General features: G+C 54.1%; 6 protein-coding genes across 6 annotated transcripts; 3 read left to right on the top strand and 3 right to left on the bottom strand.

The window, feature by feature from the left end:
* Positions 1-82: 82 nt before the first annotated feature.
* On the top strand, positions 83-1662 carry J4E84_008755 (uncharacterized protein; the record flags this gene model as incomplete). Its single annotated transcript, XM_049391324.1, has 4 exons — positions 83-149; positions 201-429; positions 482-993; positions 1055-1662. The coding sequence occupies 4 exons, from the start codon at positions 83-85 to the stop codon at positions 1660-1662; spliced, it is 1416 nt and encodes a 471-aa protein (XP_049241026.1).
* A 155-nt stretch (positions 1663-1817) lies between these two features.
* On the bottom strand, positions 1818-3170 carry J4E84_008754 (uncharacterized protein; the record flags this gene model as incomplete). Its single annotated transcript, XM_049391323.1, has 5 exons — positions 1818-2132; positions 2194-2699; positions 2763-2807; positions 2862-3007; positions 3064-3170. 5 exons carry the CDS (start codon positions 3168-3170, stop codon positions 1818-1820), a joined length of 1119 nt encoding a protein of 372 aa, XP_049241025.1.
* A 921-nt stretch (positions 3171-4091) lies between these two features.
* CBR1 (NADH-cytochrome b5 reductase) lies at positions 4092-4946 on the top strand (the record flags this gene model as incomplete). Its single annotated transcript, XM_049391322.1, has 1 exon — positions 4092-4946. One exon carries the CDS (start codon positions 4092-4094, stop codon positions 4944-4946), a length of 855 nt encoding a protein of 284 aa, XP_049241024.1.
* An 801-nt stretch (positions 4947-5747) lies between these two features.
* On the bottom strand, positions 5748-13099 carry J4E84_008752 (uncharacterized protein; the record flags this gene model as incomplete). The annotated part of the gene is made up of 3 exons (XM_049391321.1): positions 5748-6251; positions 6311-12308; positions 12354-13099. The coding sequence occupies 3 exons, from the start codon at positions 13097-13099 to the stop codon at positions 5748-5750; spliced, it is 7248 nt and encodes a 2415-aa protein (XP_049241023.1).
* A 316-nt stretch (positions 13100-13415) lies between these two features.
* On the top strand, positions 13416-16643 carry J4E84_008751 (uncharacterized protein; the record flags this gene model as incomplete). The annotated part of the gene is made up of 3 exons (XM_049391320.1): positions 13416-16049; positions 16093-16345; positions 16444-16643. The coding sequence occupies 3 exons, from the start codon at positions 13416-13418 to the stop codon at positions 16641-16643; spliced, it is 3087 nt and encodes a 1028-aa protein (XP_049241022.1).
* A 605-nt stretch (positions 16644-17248) lies between these two features.
* Positions 17249-18157, bottom strand: J4E84_008750 (uncharacterized protein; the record flags this gene model as incomplete). The annotated part of the gene is made up of 3 exons (XM_049391319.1): positions 17249-17520; positions 17633-17812; positions 18145-18157. 3 exons carry the CDS (start codon positions 18155-18157, stop codon positions 17249-17251), a joined length of 465 nt encoding a protein of 154 aa, XP_049241021.1.
* Positions 18158-18268: the final 111 nt, after the last annotated feature.

Here is an 18268-nt window from a genome sequence, read left to right as displayed (position 1 = left end):
TCCAAGGGGTCAGACACGCCGAACATGACGGGCATCAGAAGTCCTTTTCATCCGGTATTGCCTTTTTGCAGGAGCGTTGACCATGGCCAATTCAGACACCTCCATCGAATATGGCAGCGACGAAGGAGTTGAGAAGCGAGACTATCCAGGTGAGCATTGAAGTATCCAAGATCCAAACACAATAGACTCACAAATAGCAGTCAAATGGTACCGCTCAACGTTTTTCAACATGACCATCTTGGGACTCTGCAACTTCAGCGCACCAGGTATCTGGGGCGCAATGAACAGTCTCGGTGCCGGCGGAGCCCAATCACCACACCTCGTCAATGCAGGCAACGCGTTGACATTCTGCCTCATGGTCGTGAGCTGCTATTTTAGCAGCGTAATCGTGCACTATGTCGGGATCAAAGGAGCACTGATCTTTGGAACGTAAGCAATCACACCCCGTATGAACGCATAACATCACTAACGCGAACAACAGCATCGGCTACGCCCCCTACGCAGCAGCGCTCTACACGAACAATCGCTTCGGAACCGAGTGGTTCATCTACCTCGGCTCCTCACTTTGTGGCATCTCAGCAGGAGTCTTCTGGATGGCCGAAGCTGCGATCGCAATTGCATACCCCGAACCCTGGAACAAAGGAAAGGCACTGGGGTATTGGCTCACATACCGGCTTGCTGGACAGATCCTTGGAGGAGCTATCAACCTTGGTCTCAACGCGGATCGCGATCAAGCGGGCAAAGTCACATACACTGTGTATCTGATCTTCATTGCTTTGCAGTGTGTTGGACCTATGGTGGGACTGTTCTTGAATAGTCCCGGTAAAGTCCAGAGGAAAGATGGGAAGAAAGTCAATTTGGCCATTCTAGAGAATCCATGGGTCGAGATCAAGGAGATTACGAGGCTATTCTTTACCAAACGCTTCTTACTCATCCTTCTTTGGATCGGGCAAGCCGTCTTCGCTGAAGCAGTATTCTTCACCTACCTCGCTCGTAAGTGATATTGCCTACCTCGAATAGCTTTCCATTGCGCCAGATATTGACTCGCAGATAGTATGGTTCTCCGTGCGTGCCCGCGCTCTCGGGTCGTTCCTCTCCGGAACAATTGCAGTGACCTGTGGAAACCTCCTCGGCCAATACCTCGACCGCACCAAGATTCCTCTGCGTACCCGCGCACGCAGTACCTTCTGGGTCATCGTCATTCTACAAGGTGCCTGGTGGCTCTGGGCCACGATACTCGTCACTGAGTTCCGCGATTCGAAACCGACATACGATTGGACGTCGCCTGGCTTTGGGCGCGCTTTCGCCGTCTTCATATTCCTGACCGCTGGTTTCCAACTCAACTACCTGTTCCTATACTTCATCATTGGTAGGCTAGCGGTAGATGAGCCCGAGGTCATTCGCTATGCTGCGTTGTTAAGAGGGAGTGAGAGTGCTTGGCAGGCTGTTAGTTATGGTATTACGAGTCTGACTGTGTTCGCTGAAGTTGGAGCTGTGTACTGGAACTTTGCGTTATGGGGTGTGGCGATATGGCCGGCATGGTTGGTGTTGAGAGAATTTGGGGTTAGAGAGAAAGTAGCCCACGCGCAGCCTGTGGAGAGTGGTTCAGTTGACTACGAACAACAGGAGGGGGAAGGGATAGAAAAAGGCTTATCGGGCTGATAGGCATATTTGGCAGTGATGGAATACGCGGCGCATGTTTGAGACGAAGAAGTATGATGAATTGAACTATGTGGACGCTATCTCAGTTCGCAATGTAAGAAAAGAATAATTAGGGAAAATGAAAGGAGAATTGCCAGCTTCCCAGTGACAAGAGCCTAGAGTTCCCGCCCAGCTACTGACGGTGAGTCCTCATATTTGTAGCACAGCACGCCCTCACCTTCTTGGTTCAGCGTATCCAAGACCGCACGAACGGCGACATCTTCGGCCATGAACCCCATCCAGACCGGTGTATCTAGTGTAGTCTGCTCGACGGCGTCAGAAGGAGGTCCAAAGCCCTCTATGGTCCTTGGGCCGCCGATGTCAGTCAGGCGGGCGGGGTCGCGGCTCTGCCAGAGCGTCCACATGTAGTCAAGCTGGCAATGGTGGAGCCAGAAGAGCGGATCGTTGGGGGAGGAGTAGATGTCGCTGATCTGAGTAGGGTGTTAGTATGGAAGCACATAGAAAGGATTGCAATAAAAGAGGGTTACGTACGTCACCACCAATAGCCATGTGCCCTAGACCATGCGGCGACTGGAATGCGTTCGTACGGATCTTGTCTTCATCTTTGACGAAACTCAGCCCATCAATGAAAGCCTGGAGCTGGTAGTAGTTCTTTGCTTCCATGGTCGCTGGATAGATGTCTTCCCAGCCGGTACTTCCATTAAACAGATCAAAGTCAACAGCACGCGTCAAGCAGCGCGGGTTTGACGCCAGGGATTCAACAGGCCCGATGTTCAGAGACGTATTTCCAGCGAATGGGCCGTCCTTGATGCAACCATCTGTGTCGGAACCGTTGCCACCAAAAGCCTTCAGTACAGGTGAGGTGTAGATGGAGCCATTGGCGTTGGTGGACGGGTTGTCGAGAGTCCAGTCCCAATAGGGTTGTGCGCCAGTATAGTTGCATTCGGAGCGAAGCACGGATTCGAAGACCCAGATGGCGTAGCGGTGCCAAGGTAGGAAGACACCAACCGTGTGGATGCCGTAGATTTTGACGTTAGCTAGAGAAAGGCCAGTTAGTATGGGGTTGCTTGAGTAAGCAATGTCTCACGAAGGGTACTTACCAGCAGATTCAGGATCATTGGCGAGCGAGGGCACATCTTGGCCGCCTGTCGCATCTTGTTAGCTGACATGTATGCTTGTGGATGATGCTTAGTACCAACCTCGCGTGGCGTTGATGTGTAAGGCGACAAAGTCGTCAAACCTGGTCTTCAGAGTGCTGAATACCTCGGTACCCTTAGAAGGTGCCCTTTTCAGACATTGAACGGCATCAATATAGGCGGTCTGTTCAGAAGCATTGAGCGTGCGCCTAGGAGAATGTCAGTAGAGGCTACGGACGGATAGCTTCCAATCCGGAACACATACCACTCTTTTCTGATGCGAGGGTTGGAGCAGCTACCTGCAGTCTCATTGACAGGCAATGCGCTACCCAGCGAAGCTATTGTTAACGAAAGTAGTGCTGATAGACGCATGATGATGAATTTCAGAAAACGAGTGTGGCGGATACAATAGCTACTGTGGAACGAAACGCTACCTATATAGATACTCCACGATACGTCTATGCATCCGAAATATGACAGAGATTAAACCTCCACGAATACGATGAAACGACGTTGAACGGGTCTGCCTTGTAGATCTTATGTCACGTTAGTTCACGAGTCGTGCTTGGGTCGCGGTTCCCTCAACGTTGTTGCACCGAGTCTGTGGAGCGGAAGACACAGAGCCACTGGGGATTCGCTGATCAGCATTAGCGTCGGCGTTGCGTGGTCTTGGTGATCTATTTTGACATGTAGCATGTCGGTAGCTCGATGTCGGATGCGCTGAACAACTAGCACCCGCATCCGACATCGAGCTACCATGTCTCTCGCGTGGTATACCTAGCAGTTGGTACGCTCAAACGCACTGTTTGGAAGTAATGTTTCCGCTTTCGGTAAGGTCTGTCCAGCATCGACGCACGCGTTCCGGGGAATTTTAGGGCGTCATGGGCCTCTAGCCACATAGTGTTGAAGCTCTGCGAGATGCGTTGATTTAGGGGTGAAGTTCAGTAATCACGTGCCAAGGCGCCTGAGCTCGCATCAATGCGAACCAGGATTATGATGCAAAAATCTGGGGCTGTGCAAACAGTCAAATGTTGTCGCAAGTTGGTCAATTGATGTAGGCATCTGGTGGAATGAAGAGATTCTGGGTGCGATTCCCCAATGCGCGCATGCGATGCGATGATGCGCTTGAACCCTGCCAAGTCTCGTCTCCGCAGCCAATCGGGGGGATAGGTCGTCGGGGAATTGTCACGGCGACCCTGTCAGTTCTCCTTCTCCCCACCTCTTCACTTTCCTTATCCTCTCCCCCCGCTTCCTACCTTACTTAATTGCTCCTTCCCCCCTCGCAGGCCGACAATGCCATCACTCATGGAGCTTCTACCTATCGCGGTAGCTTTTGCTGCTGTCATAGGAGGTTTCCTCTGGTACAGCAGCAGCAGCGGTGCAAGCCGCAAGGTGTTGAAGCCGACGGAGTTCCAGGACTTCAAGCTCTCGGAGAAGACGGTCCTCTCGCACAACACTGCCATCTACCGCTTCGACCTCCCTCGCCCAACCGACACCCTCGGCCTTCCCATCGGCCAGCATATCTCCCTCGCCGCTACCATCGCCGGCCAGCCCAAAGAAGTCGTCCGCTCGTACACACCGATCACATCCGACGAAGACAAGGGCCATGTCGACCTGCTCATCAAGTCATACCCCACCGGAAACATCTCCAAGCACGTCGCGAGCTTGAAGATTGGAGACACAATCAAGGTCAAGGGACCCAAGGGAGCTATGGTCTACACACCCAACATGGTTAGGCATTTCGGTATGATCGCTGGTGGCACTGGTATCACGCCCATGCTCCAGATCGCGAAGGCCATCATGCGCGGACGCTCTACTGGTGACAAGACCGCTGTCGACCTCATTTTCGCCAACGTCAACCCCGAGGATATCCTGCTCAAGGACGACCTTGATGCGCTAGCGGCTAAGGACCCCAAGTTCAATGTCCACTACGTTCTGAACAACCCACCTGAGAACTGGACCGGTGGCACTGGTTTCGTTACTGCCGATATGATCAAGGAGAAGCTGCCCGCGCCAGCGAGCGATGTTAAGATCCTCATTTGCGGACCACCGCCCATGGTTGCGGCCATGAAGAAGGCAACCGAGAGCCTGGGTTACGCCAAGGCAAGGCCAGTCAGCAAGCTCGAGGACCAAGTCTTCTGCTTCTAGATGCTGGAGATGTTGGCTCGCCAGATATATTAATTAGATATTGACATCTTCGACTAATTGATACCATTGCAATACACCACAACATCCAGCCCAACACCACTAAATCACTTTATGCGTGCATGTTGTTATTCTGAAATCTATTCATATTACACCGAGTCACTCGGACTGGCGTTCAATGGAAGCCTGGTATAGCGAAGTCGAAGAAGAACAATTGCAAAATAATTACATGTATGTTAAACATTCAAAGCGCTCATCCTCGACGTCCAAAAGATATCATGATGCTAACGCGAAACGCCTTTGCCAAAAACAACAAAACCATGCGAATGCCAACCGGACCCAGGGTATTCAGAGCTCGTAGCGCAGCGTAACATAACAGTCCAGCAGCCGCCTAAATAAACGCCCTCGACCTGATTACAACACGAACCGTCCTCTTCCTCTTGATAGTACCAGTACCCGCAGCGCCGATACCGCCAACAGCGCTATCCCCATCGTCACCGGGTGTAGCCTCGTCCTCGTCATCCGTAATCTCTACATCCATTTGATCACCCTCAAGTGGGGAACCACCTGGTGTATCGTTCCCCAGAACCTTTGCCAGGGTATTATACTCCTTCTCGTCCAACTCCACCACTTGCGTAACAGGAGCAGCAGGGGCAACAGCAGCAGCGCGCCGCCACTGATAGTTCCTGACTGCGTCATCAACAACTCTCGTTGCAAAGCCCTCTTCTTCTTCCAACGGCGGGCTCAGCTTCATGATAGGATACCGGGATCTCCATGCTCCCCTCCCCTCAGAGATCCCATCTACTACAAAAAACCCTTCTGACCGCTGACACGACGGAGATTGGAGCGTAGACTGCCACCGTACTTTCCTTTGTCGGCTGCAGAGACTTCGCCCATTTCGCCCATTAGGAGGCCGATAGAGCTGCCTCGTCGTGAGCGCGTGTCGCCAGCTTCACTTGCTGGCGCTGCGGGGACGCCTAGGGCGCTACGGCGTTCAACGCGGAGGTTCTTCCAGCCTTCAAGTTCGCGCTCGAGACGCAAGGTCTTCTCTCGTTCTTCGCGAAGTTCGCGCTCGGCGCGCTTAGCGGCGAGTTGGTTCGTCGAGTCGGAGGACTGGAGGTCATCGATGGTGGCCAGGAGGCCGGAGATTTTGTCGCGCGACTTGTTGAGGTCGTCCATGACAGACGCGTTTTGCTTGTCGCGGCGCTCGATCTGTGTTTGTAGGTCCTTTACCGTACGGTCTACGTTGCGGACGCTACGCGATTCGGAGAGACGAGTGGATTCACTGTCTTCGAGGGCTTTTTCGAGCTGGTGGAAACGTTAGCATCGATCGACAATGTTAGTTAGTGTCGTCTGAGTCAACATACCTCTTGAATGCGTCCATGGAGGAAGCGGACGTCCTTGCCAGCTGAGCCGCTGTAGCCCTTCGTCTCGAGATCGACCAAGCGAAGTTGCAGGTCCTTCAGACCCTTCTCGACAGCCGCCTTGTCCTTGTGAAGCTTCACATTGGCTTCCCGTTCAGCTACGATATCCTTTTGCAGCTCTTGGGCAAGGGCCTCTGCGCGGCGCATCTTGCCCACCGCAGCAGCAGTGATGTCCTCCTGTTGTGCCAAGCCGGACTTGAGCTCCAACAAGTCACGGTCGTAAGCAGCTGCATTGCGCATAGCTGGAGACTCTGAGCGAGAGAGTTCATCGAGCGTATCAGCAGCTTCTTGCAGGCGCGATTCGAGACGCTTCTTTTCTTCGATGGCAGAATCGCGCTCGGCTGCAAGGTCATCGACGTTGGTGCGCAGATTCCGGACCTGTGATAGCAGGCTGACGATCTTGGATTGCGCTTCGTTATGCGCGTTGGCGGCTTCGTCGCGCGAGTTGGAGATGGTTTGCAGAGTCATCTCAAGACGGCTCTTCTCCTTTGCCCAGGTCGATGAGTTGAGCAACTCGTCGTCCCATTTGTTCCTCAGCTCCTCAATCTCTTCCCGTAGTCGGCCATTCTCTTCGCGAACGTGGATTACGTTCTCGCGCTCCTGGTCGATTTCCTGGGTAAGGGATGCCAGCTCAGACTGGTACTTCTTGCGTGTCTGCTCAAGCGAAGTCTCGCTGTCCTCAACGTCATGAGCGTGCTGACTTCTGTAATCTTCAAGCTCGTTCTGTAGTCGTTTCTTGGCTTGCAGAGCTGTCTGTAGGTCGGTCGAGAGGTCTTCAACACGTTCGTCGTACCGTTGAACCGTTCGCTGCAAGTCTTCAACCATACCGTCCATCTCCTTCCGCTCAGCCATGATCGTTGCGCAAGTTTCCTCAGCTTCCCGCGCTTGTGTCTTGGCGAATTGCTCAGCACGAGATGCTCTCAATACAGCAATCTCCGCTTGTTCCAATTTGCTGAAGTACTCGTCGGCCCTGCTCTTGTACAGGTTCAAGCTTGACTGTACATCGACCAATGTCGATGTCTCGTTGTCCAGTCGGATCTGGAGATCAGCAAATTCTTGGAGAAGCTGGTTATGGTTGGCGTGCTCTTCCTCTCGCTCGTTAGTGAGATCTTCGAGCTCAGCTTGCATCTCGCGGAGCTCAGACTCTAACGAGAGCTTGACTTGCTTGATGTCGTCAAAGGCCGTCTTGGCGTCGGCGAGTTCGTTGATGGCGGTGTTGTGAGCCTGTACAATCGATTTACGCGATTGCTCTTGGGATGTCAAGAGATCGAACAGCTGTTCGTGAGACTTCGTCTGGACTTCCTGGTAGGAGAGTTGGCCGGAACGAAGGCTATGCTCAAGGGCAGAAACCTTGGTAGCAGAGTCGTCAAGCATGTCATGCAGACGGTAGTTCTCACGCTCCAATTTCTGCACCCTTCGAACAGAGGGACTATCATCCTGCCAGCCGTTGCGCTCAGGCGAGCGTCCAAGCTGCTCTTGAAGGTGTTTGTTCTGCATTTCCGACATCTGCAGCTGGTTCTGCACCATCTCAAGCTCGGCAGCCATGTCCATGCGATTGTTGAACGCGACTGTGTCAACAGTTCGATCAGAACGTGCGGAGTCGTGTGTAGCATTGCTGATGTGTCGCTGGTTGGTGGGGGTGTTCGTAATGGAGAATGGTCGCTTGTTCTCGCTGTCTTTGCGGTTGTGTGTAGGCGTTTGACGAGCATTGGCTTGATTGACTTGGCTGCTGTTCATCTCCTCTAGCAGAGCACGCTTTGAGTTGGCATGACGTGCATCCATGTCATGAAGCTCGCCCTCATGCCTTTCTCGGAGCTCGTCAAGCTGAGCCTCAGCACGCGAGTATCGCTCTGATGCTACGCGCAAAGCTTGGTTCGCAGCCTCCAGGCGCTCGGCAATGTCCACCGTCCTAACAATGTCAGGCTTCGCAGCATCGTAAGTGATTGCGACATCGGCCGAGTCTGGGTCAAAGACCTTGCGGAGAAGCATAAGCTGTCGATGGCATTCCTCCAATTCCTGATTGGTGTTGTCAAGCGATGATTGAACCGCCTTTGTGTTGGCTTGAGCTTGTGTACGTAGCTGGCGTTCAGTCTCGAGCTTGCGGTTTACATCTGCGAGTTGTAGGTTGATGGTAGAGGAGGCCTGCTCTGCGTTGCGACTTGTCTTATGCTCTCTTGCAAGCTCGTGGTTGAGGTCCTCAAGGCTGAGCGACAACTTCTCTTTCTGCTTCTCCAAAGATGCGATCGTGAGCTGTGCGTCTTCGAGTTGACGGTAAAGGCGCTTGTTGTCTTCCTCAGCCTTGGACTTCTCGTGAGTCAACTGAGTGATCTTCACACGATGAGTGTCACCAGCTCGGGAGTTTGATCGCGCAATGTCCAAGTTCTTTTGTTGAAGTTTGTTGAGGAGTGCACGGTTGTCGTTCTCAGATGCTGTAAGTCTCCCCTTGATGGTAACTATCTCGCGTTCGAGACGCTCCTTTTGCTGGTCGTTGCGCTCCTTGAACGAGTCTGAGTCGGCGAGCATCTGCGTCAAGTTGTGGACCTGTTCGGCCAAGTCGTCACGCTCTGCCTCGAGTTGGTCAAGCTGTTGATCTTTTTCTTCCAGCTCGCGTTGCTGGATGGCCTGTCGTTCGGAAGCCAGCCTTGATTGCGCACGTTCTGCTTCAGCATCGGCATCCAACTTCTGCTCCTCCAGCTTGAGGTATTTCTCGCGAAGGGTACGGAGTTCGTTCTGATACTCTTTCCGCTCCTTCTCGTGCGCTGTGCGAGTTTCCGTAGCTCGTCGAAGAACGTCCTGCTGTGCGTACATCTCCTTCTCAATAGTGATCTTGGATTCGTTCAGCGCATCGTAGTCGCGCTTGAGCGTGTCGTACTTGTGCTCTCCAAGCATCTCAACATCGTCGCGTGATTGTCTTTCCCGACTGAGCTCCTTTTGGACTGCAAAGAGCTCAGCCTTGAGGGCTTCTGTCTGCTCTTCCAACAGCTTCCGACTTTCACTGTACTCAGCGTCCTCGGACAGCTTCTCCTCAAGTAAACGTTTCGCGTCTGCGGCTTCACGTTCGAGCTGTTGCTTTTGGGAGCGTACAGCATCCAGCTCCGCCTTTGCGTCACGGAGGCGGCTTTGGAGATCGTCATGCTTGGAAGCCAGGGTTCGCTTTTCATCGTCAAACAGTCGGCGGTCGTTCTCGTAGTTCTTGAGGTCGGTCTTCAGGATTGCGAGCTCGCTTTCCTTACGTCTGATCAGATCTTCATAGCTAGTCGATGTCGATGACAGATCCGCCATTTGATTACGGATTTGCCGATTCTCATCGAGGAGTTCTTTGATCTGGTTCTTGCCGGCCTGTACCTCCTTCTGTGAAGCCGCCAACTTGATGTCGAGGTCCTGGTCTGTCTTGAGAAGTTTATGTTCAAGGTCCTCGAGCTTTCGCTCCTTCAATGACAGGTGGCTCTTGAGCATCTTGATTTCCTGGTTCATCGTCTCCTCGGCCTGGCTTCTTTGAGATTGTTTGACCTCAAGCTCTTTGAGCTGCTGATCCAGACGCGCGTTCTGCTCCTCTAGCTCCTGTGTTTCGCCCTCGAGCTTGCTGATGATTTGCCCTGCTTGTTCCAGCTCCTTGCGCAGATGTTCGACCTCCTCCTCAGTCCTCCTCTTCGCTTCCATGAGATCGTCTAGCTGGTCTTCGAGTTGATCTTGATCTTCGATAGCACCAGCCAGCTTTTCGGAAAGCTCAGTCTCGCGGAGCTGAAGACGCTTGAAGATCTCTTCCTTGTCCAAGGCAAGCGCACGTTCGCTCTCAAGCGTCTTCTGGATACGTTGGATATCCATTTCTGCGCGCCTTCGCTCGTCCTCGACCCGCTGTCTTTCGGCAGCTTCTTGTTGCATCTTTTCCTCGAGCTGGTGGATCATCTCGTCGCGCTTCTTGACCTCTGCTGCTTGACGTGTCGCACCAAGCATAGGCCTCATCCGCGCGAAGAGCCTCCACCATGGGTTCGACTGCATGTCAAGGTAGACCTGGAAGTTGCGCTGAATGATCCGAGTGGCCTCGGCTCGGTAGAGACGTTTGTGAGCTAGACGACGTTGCACAAATCCACGAGCTGCGGACTGAAAACGAATCATAATATCGCGGATGAGCGCATCGCGTTGATCTTCAAGTTCGGCAAGGACACCAGCCCTGAAGAAGACCTTTGTGATTCCGACACGGTACAATGACCTATCAAGGTTAATCTTTTCGAGAATCATGTTGGCCGCGACCTGCCCTTCGAGATAGCCCCTGGGAAGATCTCTGCAAAGTACCTCGTATCTCTGGCGGAATTCCACGAAAGGAAGTCGGTTAGGGAAACCAGTACGTGCGATACGTATACCTTCCAGAACACCATTGCAACGCAACTGGTCGAGGACAAGAGGTGCGCTGAATTGCTTTGGTCGCTTCTTGTGATTTGGAAGAATACATCGGACGAAATGGGGGTGGGTGGAGTGGAGTTGAGTCATGAGCGTCGACAGTTGCTCTTTGTGGCGTTGAGCGACGGTACGGAAGAGGCCCTTCTTGACGCGGCTGCGTGCTCCGCCCATGCCATCATCCGCATCGGCACAATCAATGAAGAGATTGGCGATTTGCTTGTCAGCGGAGCCAGCCAAAAGGCGAGTGACGTTGTCGTTCAGTGGGTCTTTGTTCTTTTCCAACCAGTTCTCCGTCGAGTACTCTACTTCGGCAGCGTAGTGGGTGAGGACGAAACCTTGAGTGAGGAGTGATCGCTTGTACTTGGTGCTCTTGCGGTCCCATAATGAATGCAACTTCTCTGTGAAGCTCTTGTCGGTGGCTTTGGGCATAACACTGTCCTCGTCCAGGCAGGAGAAGATACCGATGGGGTTTGGTAGCTCGATCAGGTCGATCGTCGGCTGAAGATCGCGGCCAAAGTCGATGAACTTCCATTCTATCTGTTCGCGAGCGTATTCTTCTTGTTCCAGAACGAACATGTGGTGGTTGAAAAATTGTTGTAGCTTCTCATTAGTGTAGTTGATACAGAGCTGTTCAAAACTGTTCTCGTCGAAGATTTCGAAACCGGCGATATCTAGCACACCGATGAAATGTGAGTCGTCTCCACCACCGCCGGTCTGGTCGAGCTGACGATTGATACGGTCGACAAGATCACCGAAGCCACGTTCGTAGATACCCTTTGCGAGGGCATCGATGGAAAGATTGACTTGTTCGGGTGTCTGAACTTTTTCAACCCACTCTCTGCCGGCCTTGACGCGAGGATGCAAAAGGGCTTTGATGAAGTCATCGGCGGAGATGCCGAGTAATTGGGCGACTATCTGGGCTTGCTGCTCAGCTGCAAGGTTCAGTGTAGCCTGGTCTGCCCGCCGACTCTCCTTGACGGCCCGGATGTTGCCGAGATGCAGGACTGCAGCGACCGTCTTCAAGATGGCTGATTGCTCCTTGTCGGTAAAGCCCATGACATGGAAAGCTTCAATCAAGCCATTCCACTCATCTCGGTCATCCACACCGGAAATTACGTCGTTGCCATGCCTTGTATACTCAAAGTCGTCTGTGTCTTTGTTGTCCAAGAAGAATTCCTGCTTCATCTGGCTCTGTGCGCCGCGCAGCAGCTGATAGAAGACGTGGTAGTTGCGCTCGTTTGAGTTGAGGCGCACGACTCTTGACTTCTCCAACAGATACCAGTCTATGTACGCGCCAGCGATGTGTCCGGTGCGGGAGAATTCGATCCTGATGAACTTTCCGAAACGAGACGAGTTGTTATTCCGCACCGTTTGCGCGTTACCGAAGGCTTCGAGGATGGGATTGGCTCGTAATATCTGCTCGGATAGGTTGGAGAGGTGGCGGCCTCCTGACTTCGCCCGTGGGGTTTCCGAGTTGGCGACGGCGGCTAGATACTGGATGACCTTCTTGGTGTTCTCCGTCTTACCAGCACCGGATTCTCCGCTGTATGGGGTCAGTTACGGTTGGGCTAATGTTGGGCTAACTCACGTCACGAGAATACTCTGGTTGGTGCCTTCCTCTATGAGATTCCGGAAGGCGTGATCAGCCATGGCGAAGATATGCGGCTTGGTCTCCTCCCTACTCCGCCCCCGGTACATGTTGATGTACTCTCGCGAGTAGATGGGCAGCGGGCAGTAGGGGTTCACGGTGACGAGAAACAGTCCGGAGTAGGTGTATATCAGGTCGGCCTGGTATCGCATGTGGAGGTTGTGGATGACCGAGGGCTCGTTCAGATGGGTGAGTTCCGCCATGTCATCGGCCTTGTCGAACTTGGCCGGATTGACCTTATCGATGGCGTCGGCGTCGACATCCTGCTGTGTGCCATTGTCGCATTGGACGAGGATGCGTCCGCCTGGCAGGTCCTCGACGACCCATCCGCGGACGAAGGCCGTGACGGGATCCCTAAGCCAGACATAGCGCTTGCCGGAGAAGTCGTTCTCGCCTTCCACGATGCCACCCAGGCGCGGAGCAGCGTCGTCGTCTTCGGAGATGAACTGCGGGGCAAAGGTGCCGACGGGCGTGCTGTTGCGGTTCGAGTTGGAGCGCAGGCGTGCCGAGTCACTGCGGCCCAGCGGCGGGCTGGTGAGGTTGGTGAGGGAGCGGTTGCGCAGGTGGCCCATGGGGGAGTCGTCGGCCTCGTGGAGCGGCGAGGAGACCGAGTTCCTGGCAAAGGGAGTGCCGCGCGAGTTGCGGGCGAAGGGTCGGCCATTCGGCGCGGGCCCGTTCGCGCTCATGGTGGTGAGTGGTGGTGGTGTTGTCGTGGTGCAGTCGTCGTCGTATCCGAAGGGGTCATTTGGGCTTAGTTGATTGACATTGCCCCAGTATGTACAGTAGTATGCGGGGACGCGGGTGCAGACATGCAAAAGGAACCCTAGGGAGGCTTCGCTGGTACAGACGCTGCACGTAAAGTTGTTGTAAACAATGACAGCCGCTGGGGCCCCTAGCAACAGCCGGGGTCGTGATTGGATGGCGTGTGCACGGACATTTCTCGATACTGTCGCGATGCATAATATCTCACGAACTGCCCACGCTCCTCCATCACCGCGCGTCATGGCAAACAACTACGCGCATCCCCCGCCTATGCAGCAGCTGCCGGGCATCCCGGGCATCAACCTCGCCCCGTATGCGCAGAACGGCCAGCAGCCCCCGTTCCCTGCCTTTCCTCCGCCCGATGCCAATCTTTGGGCCCTCTTCCAGAGTGGCTCCTTCCCTCCAGGTGCCCCAAACCTCCCGCCGCCGCCGCCCTTTCCCAACATGGCCTTCCCCCCACCGTCGCTGCCTCCACAGCCTCCACTGCCCGAGCGCGTACAGGAAGTCACGGACAGCGACCGCGAAGACGGCGAGCTGAGTGAAGGCGACAGTTCGCCGTCGCTCATGGACAAGCTACAGCAGGATCGCGACGCGGCCAAGCAGTTCATCAAGCTTCTGCACAGCAACAACGTCTCGTACAAAGCCCTCGCCAATGAGCAGCTAGACCCCGAGCTGCTGAGGGGCCTGTACCAGAGCGCAAACCTGCCGTCGGAGCCTGCGCCCATCCTGCCACCCAAGATCAACGATGCCGTCTCCAAGGCGCCCGCCGTCCAGCCAGTGACCCCCGTCGCGCAGGATGCGCCCAAGTCTGTCGCGTCGCCTAGCACCCCGGGTCATCGTCAAGATTACATAGCACGTCTTCAGGCCGCAAAGGCTGCGAAACAGGCCGCCGCCGCTAAACCCACCACGCCTGCGCCAGTTACCAAAACGCCCCAGCCCGCGACCCCGCCAGCTGCTAAGCCGCCTGTGACAGACGAACAGAGAGCGCGCAACACCGAGTTGATTAGGCAGCGCTTGGAAGCCATCAAGGCGAGACAGAAGCCGCCAGTCACGCCCGGCTCTCATACACCCACGAGTGCCGCCTACACCCCGTCCTTTTCTGCCATTCCAGGTCTTTTCATGGGCGCGTCTTCAACATCGAATACACCTGCTCCGGCTGCACCTCAGCCAGCATCTCTACCAAACGCTTCTACTCCTCACACACGGCCGCTGGGCCAGTCTCCGCATGCTGACCAGGAAGATGATTCAATGATAATAGATGTTAGCGAAGACGAGTCCAACGGCAGCGACATGGACATTGACGACGATCAGCCCGCTCCTCAGGCAGGTCAGCATTCGCGTCAGGCTCCTGGCACCCTTCCCAACTTCCACTCCGGCGCGATGCCAGCAACCCCATCAGCCGCTGCTGTCGGTACTTCAGGCGCAGAAACACCCAACACAGTCGCGCGCGAGAAGGAGCTAGTGGACAAAGAGAAGCAGTTGGTGGCCATGCGCGAGACGCTCAAGAAGAAGCTCGCTGAAAAGCGAGAGCGGGATAGGTTGGCAGCAGCTGCCAGCGCCGCGACATCACCGTCCACGAGCCAAAAGACGTCGACGCCAGTGCCATCTCTTCAGGCCTCCACTCCAGCTTCGCTTCCCACATCCACGACCCAGTTTGTATCATTCCCATCACATTCAAAAGACACAAATCGTCTTCGCCGGGCGGAGATCCAGTCCAAGCTGCCTACCCTGGATGCCGAGATCGCAAGTAACGCGAGTAGGATGGCTCAGCTGACCAAGGAATTGGAGCAGCTAACGGCGCAAAACGAGAGGATTGCAAGGGACAAGGAGCAGCTGACCAAGGAGCTGGAAGATCTGGGTGTCGACACGGAGGGCATGTCTCATGCGCAGTTACGAGCCAAGAAAGATGAAATCGAAGGCGAACAGTCTTCGGATTCGAACTCCCCATCTAACCAAACGCAACCTGCATCGCAGCCCGCAGTCAAGGATGCTTCACCGATTTCACTTTCAGATTCAACCCAACAAACTTCAGTACCAATGGCACTTCCTGGACTTGGACAGAATACGGTTGAGCCCGAGCAAGAGAGTTATGAACCCCCGGAATTACCAGAACAGGTCATGCCTGTAGAAGGTGCCATCAACCCAGCAGCATCACAGATACACTCTGGCCCACAGGATTCGCCTGCCAATGGCATCAGAACCCTGAATCCTTCAGCACCGGCCTTTGTCTCAGCAGCTCAGCAAAACCAAATTGAAGATACGCACAGTGTCTCACCAAGAGCTGATGCCAGTGTACAAAATGCGATCGACGTAGCTAAGGCCAACGCCAGTGCTGCTGTGGACCAGGAGATTCAGCAACCTATCACTGCCCCCTCGCCGTCAGAAGAAGGAGAAGTCGACATGTCTGTTTCCGAAGGCGATGAAGACGAGGAAGAAGAGGAAGAGTACGAACCGGAATACGAGCCAGAAGAATCTGTCGTTATTCCCGAAGTACCCGTGGAAGAAGAAGTAGAGGTGCAGACCAAACCCGAGTACTCGCTCGAAAGTTCGCAAGCCTCCCTACAAGAAGAAGAAGCCTACGAGCCACCCGACGTCGAAGAAGACATGCCGGATGTTCAGGTCGGCGAAGAATCCACCGCAGATCAGTATGAGCCCACGGCTCAAGCTGAGGCGGGAGATGGCGCAATGGACATTGCTACATCTTCTGATGACAGCTCTGACGATAGTGAATCCGACGACGAGTCTACCCCAGAGCCGGAAATGGGGAAGTCCATCTCAGCGTACAACCCGTTACATCAAGACGCTGGAATAGCTGATGATCTAGCGCCCGAGCTACAACCAGAGGTAACGTCTTCAGCGGCCACTGGCGGACCTGTACGTCAACCACCATACCGGAGGCCTAGCTAATGCAGACCAGGTGCCTGAGGTGTCCGAACAGGACGAAGAACCCGAACCAGCCAGGTTTACTCCGTACGAAAGCCCGCTGCGAATGTTCAAGTCCTATCGCTATCATCCCAACTATGCTCAAGATATAAATGGTGGCTTCCTGTCCCTGACTTTTAGTCATCAGATCAACCCAGAGAAGCCGCTGTGCCAGTACGAACTAGCTGGCGGCGCATGCAACGACCCTGAATGTCCCGATCAGCACTTTAGGGAAGTTGCTATTACTGGTGCGTTGGAAGAGGCGTTTTGTCTTGATTTCCGTTGTGTTTTGTTCTCACTCATGACGGCTATACCTCTGCGCGGAAACTGACTTGCAATCATATAGGTGACAAACTGCTTGTCCAGCTCGGCACAGCCAACCCAGGCAAGACATCCGAGGAGAAACAACGTTGGAATGACGGTCTCCGCGGCGTGCTCAAGGAACTTCGTCAGAAGAACATCAAAGACCCCAACGGCATTGCTGTGGAGATAGCGAGATATCGCCGTCAATTCCTCAACGACGATACTCGTGTCGTCAACCTGTAATCCTTTTTAGCTTCCCTCTCCGTTCTAGGCCTGCACCTAGAAGAGGCGGGGTGGATTCTCATTCATCATTCCCTCCATTGCTACTGACCTTGATTACATCCACTCAGCAGTCCGCTTCTCTTTGCGTACCCTTCATCGGTAAAAAAAAGTTGCGACATTGGGGGCGTATCAACAACTCTCTATCTCTCGACTGTAAGCATCGATACCCTTTCTCTGCATTGGCATGGAGTTCACGGCTCGGGTCTTCGTTTCTTCGATCCATCATCTATTTATATTGGATGCAACATGGGGGACTAGGACACACTCTAGCCCGTCCACTAGCAACCTGACCTGGTACGTATTGCTGCCAGCTGCTGCGCTCGGACAATTGAGATTCGGTCATCTCGGCGGAAGAGCGAGTGGGTGGCAGCTGCGCGGATATGGTTGGGGCGGTGGTCGTGGTAGTGACTTAGTCTACGTAGGCAACACGAATGCATATTTCTTCTGTCAGATCTTCATAATCACATGTTTGCATCGCACTTTAGCAAGAGAAATAGGATACAGCGATTGATTCTCGTCAAGCTACCCTAAGACTTCCTTGTCATTTACGTTCTTCACACAACAATCTAGTTGGAGATGCCAATGACACCGCAAGCAGGGCGAGGACCAGCGTTACCAGTCTTCTTGGACTCCTCGTGTCCGCCCTTGCCGAGGTCGTCAGTTCCAGCGTGAACGACAATGGTGCGGCCAACGACGCTCTCGGCGCCAATCAACTTAATCAGCTTATCCGTGGTGCTGCCCTGAGCGTTGCCCTGGCCGTCGGTCTTGAAGTTACCCAAGTCACCGACGTGGCGCTCGTCGTCTTCGGGCGCGCCGTGCGTCTTGTTGTGGGGGTTGACTGGGTGGGCGTGTTAGCATGGGTGTTTATTCAGATGACTAGATCCGAAAGGTGGGTGTTCCTGCGTATCCGGTGCAGAGCTGTTGGGGTGTAGATGTAGGTATGTACTCACAGTGAGGACCAGCAGACGTGCAACCGTTTGTGTTGTCGCCGAAAGCGTGAACGTGCATGCCACGCTCAGCGTTGGCGTCGTGGCCAGTGATGTTCCATGAGATGGTAGTAGGGGCGGACTCGTCGGCCTGCTCAAAGGTGACGGTTCCCTTGACGTTCGAGTCTCCACGGAGGACGGCGACTATAGCGTTTACGTTAGCATATCCGTTCTCTCTGAGCCTCAAGCTACACCAAGCTTCTGTAGCGCGTTGATGCGCGTGCGATGTAGCGGAAGGCCATCAGGGTGTCTTGCAGCCGGCGAGCTTATTGGAGAAGTCCAACGACAAGCCCCAGGTACCAACTGACAGCATGGTACTCCTTGTGAGTTCCAAAGCTGTCCAATTGACTTCTTCGAGCGTTACGATACACCTGAGTACCGTGTCGTCGCAAATAATCTGCTCAATCTTACGCAAGGAGCTGACCCCACCTTCCCGCAAGAGGGCAAGCTCGTGAAGCTACTCTAAACATACGTACCGGCTTTGACCATTGTGACGGTTATGTGATGGGTATTGATGGTATTACTTGTGTATTTTGGGATCTGTGACAAAAAGCGGCGTTGTTGGGGAGGAGATGGGAGGGAGATGTACAGCTGGCTAGA

The sequence above is a fragment of the Alternaria hordeiaustralica genome (assembly GCF_023758085.1).
Source record: "Alternaria hordeiaustralica strain BMP 2776 chromosome Unknown scaffold_23, whole genome shotgun sequence".
Taxonomy (NCBI): Eukaryota; Fungi; Ascomycota; class Dothideomycetes; order Pleosporales; family Pleosporaceae; genus Alternaria; species Alternaria hordeiaustralica.
The sequence above is the reverse complement of the archived record's forward strand: the minus strand, read 5'-3'. Positions and strand labels throughout refer to the sequence as shown.